The 13,848-nt window shown below is 46.1% G+C and overlaps 1 protein-coding gene across 1 annotated transcript; it reads left to right on the forward strand.

Annotated features, from left to right (window-relative positions):
• The first annotated feature begins 361 nt into the window (after nt 1-361).
• On the forward strand, nt 362-8,793 carry VIM (vimentin). Its single transcript, XM_076331633.1, has 9 exons — nt 362-989; nt 1,171-1,231; nt 5,284-5,379; nt 5,521-5,682; nt 6,195-6,320; nt 7,050-7,270; nt 7,366-7,409; nt 7,812-7,897; nt 8,424-8,793. The coding sequence occupies exons 1-9, from the start codon at nt 448-450 to the stop codon at nt 8,463-8,465; spliced, it is 1,380 nt and encodes a 459-aa protein (XP_076187748.1). The 5' UTR covers nt 362-447; the 3' UTR covers nt 8,466-8,793.
• The last annotated feature ends 5,055 nt before the right edge of the window (nt 8,794-13,848 follow it).

The following is a 13,848-nucleotide window of genomic DNA, read 5'->3' on the forward strand; positions in this document are numbered from 1 at the left end:
GCTGCCCTCCCGCAGCCCCGGGGAGAAATCTGCCGGCCCTCGGGGCTCCGCCGCGCCGCCGCCGCGCCGGGCCGAGCCGGGAAGGTAGGGGTGCCGTCCCCCTCTTCTCTCTCCGCCGCCCCGAGCCGCCCCGCACGCCCGCCTTTGTGTCCGCGGCGGCGGCTGGCAGCCCCCGCGCCCCCCCCGCGCCCCGGCGGCCGCCGCCCCCTCCCCGCGGGGCCAGGCGCGGCGGCGGGCGGCGCGGCGATTGGCGGCGGGCGGCGGGCGGGGCGGCGATTGGCGGCGGGCGGCGGGCGGGGCGGCGGGGGGCGGCGGGGCGGGCCCGGCGGCGGGCGGTGGCGCCCCATAAGAAGGGGCCCCGGCGGGGGCCGCCGCCCTTCTTCGCCCGCCGCGGACTTAGGCCGCCCCGCTCCGCTCCCGGATTACAAAGCCCGCACTGCTGCCGCCATGAGCATCAGCACCAAGAACTCCTCGTACCGCCGCATGTTCGGCGGGGGCAGCCGCCCCAGCACCGGCACCCGCTACATCACCTCCAGCAGCCGCTACTCGCTGGGCAGCTCCCTGCGGCCCAGCACCGCCCGGTACGTGTCTGCCTCGCCCGGCGGCATGTACGCCGCCAAGACGACATCGGTGCGGCTGCGGAGCAGCATGCCGCCCATGCGGCTCCACGACTCCGTGGACTTCTCCCTGGCCGACGCCATCAACACGGAGTTCAAGGCGAACCGCACCAACGAGAAGGTAGAGCTGCAGGAGCTCAACGACCGCTTCGCCAACTACATCGACAAGGTGCGCTTCCTGGAGCAGCAGAACAAGATCCTGCTGGCCGAGCTGGAGCAGCTCAAGGGCAAGGGCACGTCTCGCCTGGGCGACCTCTACGAGGAGGAGATGCGGGAGCTGCGCCGGCAGGTGGACCAGCTCACCAACGACAAGGCACGCGTGGAAGTGGAGCGGGACAACCTCGCCGACGACATCATGCGGCTGAGGGAGAAGTGAGTGTGCGAGGGGAGGGCGGGTTCGGGCTGCCGGCGCCTTGCGCTGCACGCCCCCCCGCCCGCTGGCGCGGCGGCAGCCCCTGACCATCCCCAGCTGGGCTGGGGACGGCGGGAGGCTTGAGGGGGGATTTGGGGGGACCCCCCCGCTCCCTCCTCACCGCTGTCTCGCACCTTCCAGGTTGCAAGAGGAGATGCTTCAGAGGGAGGAGGCCGAGAACACCCTGCAGTCCTTCAGACAGGTTTGTGGGGTCTGGAGGGAGGGAGCCGTAGGAGAGGAGAGCCTGAGGTGGTGGTGGTGCCTGCGACGGGAGGATGGGACTGCAGGAGTTTGCTTTCCTCGCACAAAGGAATTCCATCACTTCTCACACAAACCCTCCTTGTTTTCTTTAGGGGGGTGCTGCGGTCTGAGGGGAGGGGAGGGAAACTATTGTCTTGCTTTATCCGAGTCTAGCCCGTTTTACAAAAAGCGCTCCGACGTGGAATCGCTTTCCGATCCAATAAAAGTGAAAGGGGGCCATCTGCTCGCTTGGCTGAAGGGTATTAATGGTTTCTATGGGATTCACCGTGGAATGCAGATGCAGGCATTATGGCAAGTGTGGTGGCAGCAGATTGAAATAATAGATCCCTTTGTGTCGGAGGGGAGGGTGCAGTGGGCTGCATTCTTACTAAATGTGTAATGGTGCGGGCATATTTCTAGCGAAAAGTGTCTATCACGCGTATGGTCCAGTTTTTATACAAAACAGAGCTCCTTTTTAATGAATCACTTTGGTCAGTGCGTTACTGGACAATAGTTTCAAACTTAAAATTTTTCATATGGGTGTTGTCTGCTGACAAGAAGTAGACAATTTGTTCCTTGGGGCGAGGTCACAGCAGTCAAGTCTGCCTCCTCTGGATGTCTGTTAAGAACATAGAATTTAGTCCTCTGTAAATGAAGATGTTAACATAGGAGACAAGTTGCATTAGAGTTTCGCGTCTGTAGGGTGCTACGATGTTACCCAGCTAAACTAAAACCTACGTGACGGCCAGAATCAACTGTGCAAACAGTGTTCAAGGAGTGTTAAGCTCAGGTTTTCGCTTGTGCAAAACCAGCTTTCAACTGGGGTTAAGCCTTGTTTGGAGTAGGACATATTTAGGAATGTGCCTTCTCAAAACAAGGTCTCTTCCCTGAAACTGCTGGTGTGAAACGGCATTGCTAGCATTCCTCCCGGCTGGAAGTGACTGCCCTTATCTCCAGATGGCTGGGCACAGGCTGACTTTGTAGCAGAGCTCTTCAGAGACATTAGTAGATGTCACCGTTCAGGAAATCATCACTTGATTGTCAGCGTTTCCCTGGGCAAGGCTTTTGACTACAGTATATTTATAGTCTCTGAAGGAGAGCAGGTGTTTTCATGAGATAACATGTGGAAACCAAGACACCTACTCCCATTCGGAGTCTGGGAATTCGGAGTCTCCGCTGGTGTTCTGGGGGCAGAAGTTTGAAACAACAGTTCAAGATGCTGCCTTAACTTCAGCTTCTGTTTTTGAGTCCTAAGCCAATTTAATGTAGTGTGAAGTTATGTGCAGAAGCATTTAAGTTAAGTTTTAGAGAACCTAATCTATTCTGATTCATTGCTGAATTCAGTTGAAGGATCCTTTGACTTAAGGCTGGCTTGAATGATCTTTCATACTTAATTGGTGCACTTCGAGGGATGTCTGCCTCTATTTCAAACCAATTAAACTTCGTGAAGGCTCTAGGCTTTTAAGTGAACTTGGCTTTGTGCGGATCCCACATTCATTACCCAGCCCCTCCCTGCACTGTGGAAAGGGGTTGTTCAGGAGCTCAGCCTCTAGCAGATCTGTGTGTGCAGTAGTCAGAACTGGATCCATTTAACCTCTTAAGGTGTAGCTTATACATAGGAATTGCAAATCATTGTCTGTGGAAACACTACGCTAAATCCACTCATGACATAACTGGTGCGTGCTAGTGTGGTTGATTTGAACCACAGTAATATCTAATTTTTCCTTACTGTGAAAGGGTAGGTTTAACATGCAAGTTTTGAAAACTAAATCTGTTTCAGCATAAGTATTGTTCTCCTGCAAGTGAAATTAAATTCATAGAACACTGGAGTTGAAACATCCTGTTGTGCCTTCCATTGTAAAAAAAAATGCACAGCTTTTTGTTAAACCATTAACATGGATTCGGAACACTTCAGATGCTTTACTGTTCTGATGTAGCATCAAATTTACTTTTTACTTGATGGAGCAGTTGTGTACGTCAATATTTTAAAAGAAAGTGAAGAAATACTTGAACTTAAACTTTATATTTCTAAAAGCTGCCTGCTTTAGAGACTGTTCAACTCAGATGTACTGAATTTTAATTTAATTCTTCTCTTGAGCAAAGACATGTGATTTTACTCATATGCTGAGGGGGTGTACTACATAAAGTAAACCTAAAGGTTCAGTGAGTTCTTTCCTTTGGGACAAAACAAGCATCACAATTAATGAGAAAGTTATTTACTGCAGCTTTGCCAGCTACTCTGGCAGCAAGGAATAGATCCTGAACCCATGCCAAGACTAACAGGTCTGCTCCTGGCTAACATGAGGTTTGTCTGAAGTAAACATGGATGCTCCACCTTGCAAACTACATGACTGGCATTAAAGAATAGGATAAAATCAATGTGTAGTCCAATAGTATGTATGTATGCCTTACACTTTGTTTGCTCAGGCTACAGGTAGCTTACTCATTTATGTCGTTCTCCATACACCTAGGAAATACAGATACACTGATTCTTCACTCCCTAACTTAATAATAACGTATATAGTAAAATACATACCATACATTCTAAGTGTCTTCAGTTTAAGATGCTTTCAATTTATTATAAGCTCCTAAAAATCCTGTAGCTGTTCAGTTGTCCCGAAAAAAATAATAGTCTTCAGAATGCAGATCTCTGTAAAATCCACTGGAAACTCCTTGGATGTCTGTCTAATCGTGTAAACATGTTAGGTCATAGCCATGTAATTTCCTTCCAGAATGATCTTCAGCTTTTTTGGGGGAGGAGAAAAAATGAATTAAGGAATTATTTCTCTGAATTGAAAAACAGAGCCGATATGAACTGTGTGGGTGTAAAACTGGAGTTGATAGTGAAGTTATAGAATAACACATCAAAGGGGTGTTCTGCTGGATAAAGAAAACAGAAGAAGTCTTCTGGAGCAAGAACCTTACCCCAGAGTAGGAGTGATCCGAGGAATGACTTTCTAGGAGTCTAAAGAAAACACTCCTTATTTCAAAGGTGCCATAATCATGAGAACTGCTGATTAGGAATGCTTACACTTTGGGCAATCCAAAATAGCTTTAGAGTAAGCTGTGAAAACCTGATACGTTAATACCATATGAACATAAGCATGCAGCTGTGTATGTAACTAGTATGAAAGGAACAATCATCCCCTTTGCAAATGAATTGTCTTGCACATTTAAAATGTAAGAAGTCACCAATCAATGTTTAGTTTTAAGTTATGTTTCTGAACTAATTAAAGCTGCTCCCATGTAACATTCATGGCATATCTTCTGTTATGCCTTAAATGAATTTTTGCTGTTGATTAAGACTATCTCCGTACAGCAAAAGGTGGAGTCTTTGCCAGCTAGTGTGAGGGTGTAGGCAATGATGACTTAACTCGATTTGCGTTTATGCTCATACCTTTTCCTCAAGGGAGATCTGTCAGACCACTTGGAGAAGTAAATGCTTGCAGTTCCTATATGTACCTCACTAGCTTTACAAGTAAGCTTTCAAGCTGTGGTCTGTGGACCCAAAGGGCTCTGTGGTTGATCACCAAGGAGTCCATAAGAAATAAACAAGAAATTAAGCCCACTGATAGGCATGTAAGCACATGGGTTGCACTTTTAAGCCCCACTGGAAAAAATGGAAGTCTGTAAATTGCAAGACTAACTCTTTTTCAGCGTAGTCAAGCTAAAAGAGCTTATCACTGGCTTCTGACCCAAGTACCTGCTTCATCTTTAAGCAGGATTTACACCCACCATGATCTGTGTGCTCTTGATCATGCTCAGCAATACATTGGCAAAGATGAATTAATCTACATACGCTGTATAGTTCCCCAAATTATAATAAAGGTGCATATAGTGGTCTCTGGGGCTAGGGTAGGAGGTGGCAAAAAGTTTTTTCACAGCTCTTGATTTTGTGTTGTCTTGCCAAAAAGTTTGGATGTAGCATCAGTCTGTATGCTACTGAACTTGCCGTAAAAGTCTTCTCTACATCACAGTTTTGTAAGATTGCTAATCATTCTTCTCTCTGGTCAGGATGTTGACAATGCCTCTCTGGCACGTCTTGATCTTGAGCGCAAAGTTGAGTCCCTGCAAGAGGAGATTGTCTTCTTGAAGAAGCTTCATGATGAGGTAAGCTGAATAATGAGGTCTGTGATTAGATGCTGACAGTCTAGCGAGCAAGTAAGCTCTTTGCTGGTTCTGGCCCAGAGTTCCCACCTGCGTATGTTCTGTATGTTGCGTAATAACACTGAGTGTCTGTTTCTCTGTAAGGAAATCCGAGAACTGCAGGCCCAACTCCAGGAACAGCACATCCAAATTGATATGGATGTTTCTAAACCTGATCTTACTGCTGCCCTGCGTGACGTTCGCCAGCAGTATGAAAGCGTTGCTGCTAAGAATCTTCAGGAAGCTGAAGAGTGGTACAAGTCCAAAGTAAGTAAAATCTGTTCAGATACATCAGGCACTCCAACTAACTGTACGTAACAGCTTTGCTGTAGCACTCTGTTCCCTCTGTCTCTCTACTGGACATGAACACAGCCATGGCACAGGGTCTTCTTTAAACTCCTAGTGTGGGAAGAGTACAGCTGAAAACAATACTTTTTGCCGTAAGTACAGCATCAAAGTGATGGGTTCATACTTCCATATGCTTGTACCTGGAAGCAGATGTTGGTTGATAATACTGGAGAAAGGAGTGAATGAATGGGTGAAAAAATGATGATGGAAAACATACAGGGTGGGGAAACAAATCTGAAAGGTTTAACTATGAATTCCAATTTAACAATTAGAATTAGAAAGGCATTTTAAGAGTAATGCTAATATTTAAATGTTTCAGGTGTCAAGTCTTGTAATGGCTTCAGTTGCCCTCAAATGCTGTGTCCAAAAAAAAGTCTGTTACACTGTTTCTGTTGAAGTGTTAATGCTAACCAAACTGGGGATTTCCACAGTTTGCAGATCTCTCCGAAGCTGCTAATAGGAACAATGATGCCCTGCGCCAGGCCAAACAAGAAGCTAATGAATACCGCAGACAGATTCAGTCTCTCACCTGTGAAGTTGATGCCCTTAAGGGAAGTGTAAGTAGAAGACAGCAGTTGTTGGGACATTCTTCCCTTTGCAGCTTTAAGCACTGCACTGCAGTTTAATTGTTGCTATAGATGTGAATGCAGCTGATTTCCCATGCAAGACAGCAGCATATCAGTACTTTTTGAAAAGGATGCTATGGGCTCAATTTGCCTGCATGCACTACAGTGCAGTGGTTAGATTGATATGCTGAACTAGTCTTACTTAAGGTATAAACAATGAGTTCATTCCCTTGCTATAATATTCACTGTTTATGTAACACTTTCTGGAAGTGTTTATGGCTTGTCTGTCAGGTACAGCTGAAGCTATACAAAAAGCTGGAGGAGAAGTGGAAAGGACATGCAAATCTTGCTGTTGCTAGAACCTGACTGCCTAAAAGGCTGGCTTGTAATGGATTTAACAGTGTATAGTACACCTGCAAATCCCCTCACTGAGGACTGCCTGCATGCTGACTGGTACTGCATGTGTTGGACTTGCTGTAAGGGATTGCTTTGCCACCTGGTAGAACAAACACATAGCACACCTCAGATCAAGTAGCAGAATAACCCACTTTGACTTTGCAAGGAGAAGATAAGGAGATGACAAATTTGGGACATGTCTGGGCACTTTCAGAAAGGATGCTAATGTAACTCAACTTCCCTTTTTTAAAAATTTTAAGGGCATTGAGGGTGGGGAAGAGTGGCTGAACTGCAGCAGTGCTTGACTTCATTGTTCTCTTCCAGAATGAATCCCTGGAGCGCCAGATGCGTGAAATGGAGGAGAATTTTGCTGTTGAAGCTGCTAACTACCAAGACACTATTGGCCGTCTGCAGGATGAGATTCAGAACATGAAGGAAGAAATGGCTCGCCATCTCCGCGAGTACCAGGACCTGCTGAATGTAAAGATGGCTCTTGATATTGAGATTGCCACCTACAGAAAACTGCTGGAGGGTGAAGAGAGCAGGTAAAAATCACATACAGACATTTTTCTAAACAGCAATTAGTAGAAGACACTCTATACCCATGTCTGACTTTATCCATTTCTTTTTTTTCCTTCAGGATTAACATGCCTATTCCAACCTTTGCTTCTTTGAACCTGAGAGGTAAGCTGTTTCTGCTACTTCAGTTTAGACAGCTGTTCTATCATTAGCAAAAGGGTCCTGGATAGTTCCTTTTACTCTAGTATTTGAACTTGTATAAATGCAGTTGCATTGTGAATGTTTTTCTTAGATATAACTACAATATTTGCAATTACTTAACCTTGGATGGGAGGAGCTACTTTGTTCACAGATATTTTTAAATATCAGTACATAGTGAGTGATTGGTTTAGATGGCTGCTGAAGGTGCTTTAAGGGGAATAGGGAGAAAATGGAGAAGATAAGCTTCTCATTCAGAGCAGGAGACTTCTTCATATACTAAACTGGGATTCTGAAAGTAGACATTAAAATCTGTTAAGCTTCATTTCTTCATCTAGACTATTGGTAATAATACCTTTTCTTCTGCAGAAACCAACATTGAGTCTCAGCCAATGGTTGACAGTCACTCAAAGAGGACACTTCTAATTAAGACTGTCGAAACTAGAGATGGACAGGTTGGTGGTAACTTTGATTTTATTTCTATCACAGCTGGTTACCTTAAAATACTCTTAAGTTTGTCTGCTGGTCAGTGCAGCCTGTATATGGTAGTAAGTATTGAGTAGAACAGCGTCTGGCAGTCCAAGCTGCATGGCTGAACATACAGATGTAGCAAACAGACTTCTGTGGAAATGATCACAAAAATCATCTGATGGTAAAACCTTAAGAGGCTGACAGTTACCTGTGTAGTGAGTATTTAAGTTCAGCTGAGTTAGCAGGTTCTCAAAAGATTTCTTGCATCACCTGAGAAAAACATGGCGGTAAACAGAGGTACGTGTTCGGGACAAGATAATGTTTTCAGATTAAGTCAACAAAGCTTATATGGTTTCTGCACACTATTTACCAACTAGAACTTTTCATTTATAAGTGAGAGTTGATACCCATTTGTTTACATTTCTGTGGTACTGGGATGTTCCAATTCTAACTCTAAAAAACCAACAATCTTACTACTAAAACTTAATGCAAGTGTCTGTTTTTCAACAGGTTATTAATGAAACTTCCCAGCATCATGATGACTTGGAGTAAAGCTGAAGTGAAGATGCATACTTATTAATGCAGGAGAAATTCTTACCAGCAAGATTTAAAAAGTCCATGTCTTAAAGGAAGAAACAGCTTTCAAGTGCCTTTCTGCAGTTTTTCCATGAGCGCAAGATTATTATGCTAGGAAATAGGTCTTAGATCTTGCAAACCGACTCTCCCTGAAGGATTAGAGTTTACAATGGAGTCTAGTTTACAAATAGCAATATCTTGTGCTGCAATACTGTTTTTAAGTATCTGAATTCAATAAAACTGCTTTTTTTCCAGCACAGTATGAGCAACCTGTCGCTACTTCAATAAATCTTTGGAAAATGGCTCTTGATGTGTTCTAATTTGTTAACTTCATGACTTTCTGGAAAGCCATAACAATGTAATGCTGGAATTACTATACGGTTGGCATCTCTAGTACTGGTTGTGTGGAATGCTGTTTTTTCAGTTTAATTAGATAAACTGTCTTACTTATTTACTGCTTAGGTTTTGGAACCAACTAAAATGGACTATAACTGACAGATGCATAATGTATTATGATATTTCTTATAACTTGAATAAAATATGATACTTCAAGCTAATAAAAATTAATCTTGCTTCCATATACTAGTTAATCCAGTTACTAAGAGCTAAGAATGCCCAAATATCTTAAAACTCGGCTCTATAAAACATAGTAGTTAAGTAGCTGTGAAATAGTTCGTGCAAGCCCTTATCTGAGACAGCACCTTTGCAAAGTTAACAGCTGACCTGCAGCATTGACTTCATTTTCCAGGAAAGACCAGTTCCCAAAGGCTTGTCTGTACTACAGAAGCTAAATGAAGGCTTCAGATGGAGTGGGGGTTAGGAGAGGTATTTAAAAGGAATACATAGAAAGAATAACTTGTCTTACTGCTGACTTGATTCCAGCATTTAAATCCCTTTAAAAAAGGAGAGCCACCATGCTCAGTGTTCTCTGCTGAACATCAGCCGAAGTGCAGCAGAATGGGGAAGAGAAAACTCCCATCTGCCCTGCTATAGTCTTCTGGGAGGCAGAAGTGAAAGGTTGAAGTCCTCTGTGAACACCTAATTTTCTTCTGCAGAGCAAGGTACTTCTCAAACTAAAACACAGTCAAAACCTCAGCACAGCTCTTGCCCCATGAAAGTAGCTACTCTGTTCTGCATCACTCCTCCTGTAAAGCCTGCTTCCTGTAAGCTTTCACTCAGAATTTTTGTGGAGTAAGTAAATGCAAACTGGAGTTGTTCAGTAAGTATGAACTGCATTCAGTGCTCATTAAAGGTAGTAGTCCGTGTTGTACAGATGCTCTCACAAGCACTTGGGAACTGATCTGTAAGGAAAACTTACTGTTTTTCTTATAAATAACTTTTATTCTTGTCCCCATCTGATAGGGGTGGAAAAAAAATATTTTTTTTCATCCTTATCAGTTCTTCCCTTTGCTCCAGTGCATGACTAACCAGATGCAGTGCAGGCACTGGCGTGAGGGGGCAGTAGGGGTCCACTTTTTTCATCCCAGTTGTCTGCAGCACGAAGTTAGGATATCTGCAGCCAGGGTACTAAAGAGGAAGGTAGGCAGTGCCTGGGGTGTGCAGAAACCTTCTACAGCTGAGTCACACAGGTATCCTGCAACCTGGAGGTAGGGGCCAAGGCGTGACTGCAGTTCACATCTTTGAACCTCCCAGGGAGAAATGCTGAAACTGTTCTTGAGAGCAGAAAAGCACCTAATTTTTCAAACAAGGCGTGGCAATGCTGTTCCTACCCTGCTTTTCTCTAGTAAGTGTTCACAGAGGACTTCAGCCTCTCACTTCCACCTCCCAGCAGGCCAGAGGGAAGTTTTCTCTTCACTATTACACTGCATTTGGGCTGATGTTCTGCAAAGCATACAACTCCATTAGGCTAGGATAGGTGGCCGTCCAACTTAGTGCTTTAGGTGCTCACCTGAGGGAAAAGTTCTGCAGCTGGTCCTGCATTTGTGCTGGTGACTCTTCCATACAAAAGGGCCAGAAGTGACTCTGAGGACAGTGCCTGGACCCAAGCCTCAGCCACTGCTTGCTGCAAAGCTGAACAGATGCAACCTGGTCTATAGTCTGGTGAGTAGGATAGCCTCATTAAAAAGTGAAAGAGCGAACCCAACCTCTTTCATGCTGCGGAGGTTACCGACACCAGGTTTTCTACTACCTATCAACAGCCAGAATGACAAAAACAGCACAAAGGAGCTTGCATGGGAGATGCTTTCTGTGGTAGTGACAGCTCTGGGTGTGTGCAATAGCTAATTTTGAACACTTAATAGGCACGGATGTCTACAACTTTTCAGGATAAGACTGGGATAAGGTGCTGATGTCCTGCCTATAGCAGACTACTGAAGTCTTTTTCCGGATCTGGGCACTGAAAAGGCTGGGCAACACTCAGTGTCATTTCTTGCAGCTGAAGCACTGTGGGAGCCCTGGACGGTGGCATCCAGCAGCACATGGGCAGGAAAAGCCAGCTCCGCCAGGGGATGGTGGGGACTGTTGGTGGCTCTGGGCATAGACCCACAGCACAGAGGGTCTGAAATGCACGTTGACCGCTGGAGGTTACCTGAATTATGGTAGTCTTTCAGATGTCGCTTCTCCCTCTGCTGCCAGCTACCCGTCTCGTTGCTTTCTGTTGCCTCTGATTACTTCACTGAGTAGATGAAAGGAGTGACTGTATCAAGCACTGACAGTGCAGCAAAGGAGTTATTCCTGGATCTTCTGTGTTCAGGGTTACTCAGAGCACAGAGAAGCATGTGGCAGAGTTCTCAATCCTGGGAATAACTAGAAAAATAAATACAAATAAATAAAAATAAAACCTAGTTGCCAAGGGGATAGGAAGATTGCAGGAAACCTCCAAAGCCTGCGCTCTGTATGAGCGCGGGAGTACCCTAATGGTGGAAAGGAGAGCAGATGGTGACCGTGTAAACTTCTCAATGTTTGATCTAGGCGCGCCAGGCTTATGCTTGTGTATAATCGCCGAAAGCTGCTTAGTGCTGAGCCAGCAGGTGACCTCAGAACTGTATTTCACATCCTAATAACTGCAGGCGGCAGCTGTACCGAGCAGGGCAGCCCCCACCGGCGGCCAGGCACTTGTCCTATCCTCCAATGAGCACCGTGAAGCTGCTCCCATGAGCTGAGCAGCAGCACTCAAAGGCTGAATTTCCTCACTTGCTGAGTGACTGGTGCCCATGGCAGTCACCAGGGCCTTGTATGGTGAGTAACAGATGTTACTGCTGCAGGCAACGCTGCTCGTTTTTTTGGTAAATGTTGATTTCTAACAAGCCCTTCTGACACCGGGTCCGTTCCAGGTAACCCAGGCAGAACTGATTTTGCCTAAGGTGCTTCTGTCACATTGTGAAATCTGTTACATGGTGACTATCTCCAAATGTGTGAGCTGTACTCACAGTAAATAATATTAATATTCCAGATAATTGAGTCTTCATATTTAGTCTATTTTGCTTCATGTAGCCAGCTTGCTTTCGTTTCCTTTTCTTTTTTTTAATAATCCTGCAAAATATGGAAACTCTTAACAGAGACTCTATATTCCAAGCCCCTGGGAACATGTAACTAATGCATTTCTTCTGCCATCCAGTTTGTCTGCTTTAGTATACAGCAAATTTACTTTTCTCTCCCTCCACTCTCTTTCTTCCCTCCCTTCCTCCTCTCCTTCTTCCCTCCTTCCCTCCTTCCCTCCTTCCTTCCCTCCTTCCTTCCTTCCTTCCTTCCTTCCTTCCTTCCTTCCTTCCTTCCTTCCTTCCTTCCTTCCTTCCTTTTTCCTTCTCTTCTCTTCTCTTCTCTTCTCTTCTCTTCTCTTCTCTTCTCTTCTCTTCTCTTCTCTTCTCTTCTCTTCTCTTCTCTTCTCTTCTCTTCTCTTCTCTTCTCTTCTCTTCTCTTCTCTTCTCTTCTCTTCTCTTCTCTTCTCTTCTCTTCCCTCCCCTCCCCTCCCCTCCCCTCCCCCTTTCCTCTCCTCCCCTTCCCTTCCCTTCCCTTCCCTCCCCTCCCCTCCCCTCCCCCCTTCCCTCCCCCTCCCCCCCTTCCCTCCCCCCCTCCCCTCCCCTCCCCTCCCCTCCCCTCCCCTTCCCTTCCCTTCCCTTCCCTTCCCTTCCCTTCCCTTCCCTTCCCTTCCCTTCCCTTCCCTTCCCTTCCCTTCCCTTCCCTTCCCTTCCCTTCCCTTCCCTTCCCTTCCCTTCCCTTCCCTTTTCCTTCATCTCTCTGTCTATCTAATATTTCAGTACTGAGCATATTTTTTGCCTCACAGAGAGTGCTCACAGTCCTGGCCCAACCAAAGACTGTTGCCTTCTCTCTTCCCCTCCGTGACAGCTCTTTTTGGCTGTTACATCTGTAAATGACTCTGGTGCTTTCACTGCCGGCATGCTGTGCTCAGTGGGAACATCTGTATTTTTTTAAATGCACGAAAGAAAAAGCTAAGGGAAAGAGCTGCAAGACTGCTCTGAGGTCCTGAAAGCTTGGTTTAAATGTGAGTTTTAAAGAACTCGGCACACTTTGGATGAGGCCTGACGGCAGTACGGTGGAAAGCTGTCCAACGGTGGTGGTGGTAGGGTGGTGGCATCGCTGTGCCCCAGGCTGCAGGGTGCTGCCCCACGGCACCAAGCTGCCCCACAGACTGTCAGGTGTCTGGGCTCCTCATGCAAAGCCATGAGAGCACCCTAGGAACCGAGACCTTCAGAAACCTGTTTATAGGAAATTGCTCATCCTAGCCTGGTGCGAAACCTCCCAAATGGGGTCTGGACCAAATCTCACCACGCCAGGGAGAGTGCCCCGTGCTGCCTGTGATTAGAGCACTTATGGGGCTCACGCTCAAAGTCCTACTTGCAGGTGCAAAATCCCACATGTAAGTGGGTTACTGGGCACTTTGGAGCTGGTCTGTTCTCCCATTAGTCAATTAAAACATGTCCCATAGACTCTCAATCACCCTTAGGCACCCACAGAGCATGGAGAAACTTGTGGCTGATGTCCCTGTCATAGGGCTGTTGGTGGCACTCACCAAGGACCCATGCTGTGTGGAGATTGCATCCTGCTGGGGCACACCTGGTGCTGGGAGGCTCCTGCTCCCGGCCAGGGCTTGCTTATGCCAACTGGTGGAAGGGGAGGTGCCCAGGGGATATAAATGCCCACATTTGGAGAGGATGAGCAGCTGAGTGGCAGCATAGAAAATCTCGCTGGTGCCCCAACGGCAGGTAAGTATCGGAGATTTTAATTGCAAATCCTTCCACAGGGGAAGGGAAGGGAAGCCTGGATATTACTGAAAATTTTAAAGTCATTTGCATACAATAATCTGCTCTAAGAGACATTTGCTTGAGTGCAGTCATGCATGCAGAATTAGGAAGTGCCAAAAATAAAATTACATCTTCAA

This window comes from Aptenodytes patagonicus, chromosome 2 (genome assembly GCF_965638725.1).
Source record: "Aptenodytes patagonicus chromosome 2, bAptPat1.pri.cur, whole genome shotgun sequence".
Taxonomy (NCBI): domain Eukaryota; kingdom Metazoa; phylum Chordata; class Aves; order Sphenisciformes; family Spheniscidae; genus Aptenodytes; species Aptenodytes patagonicus.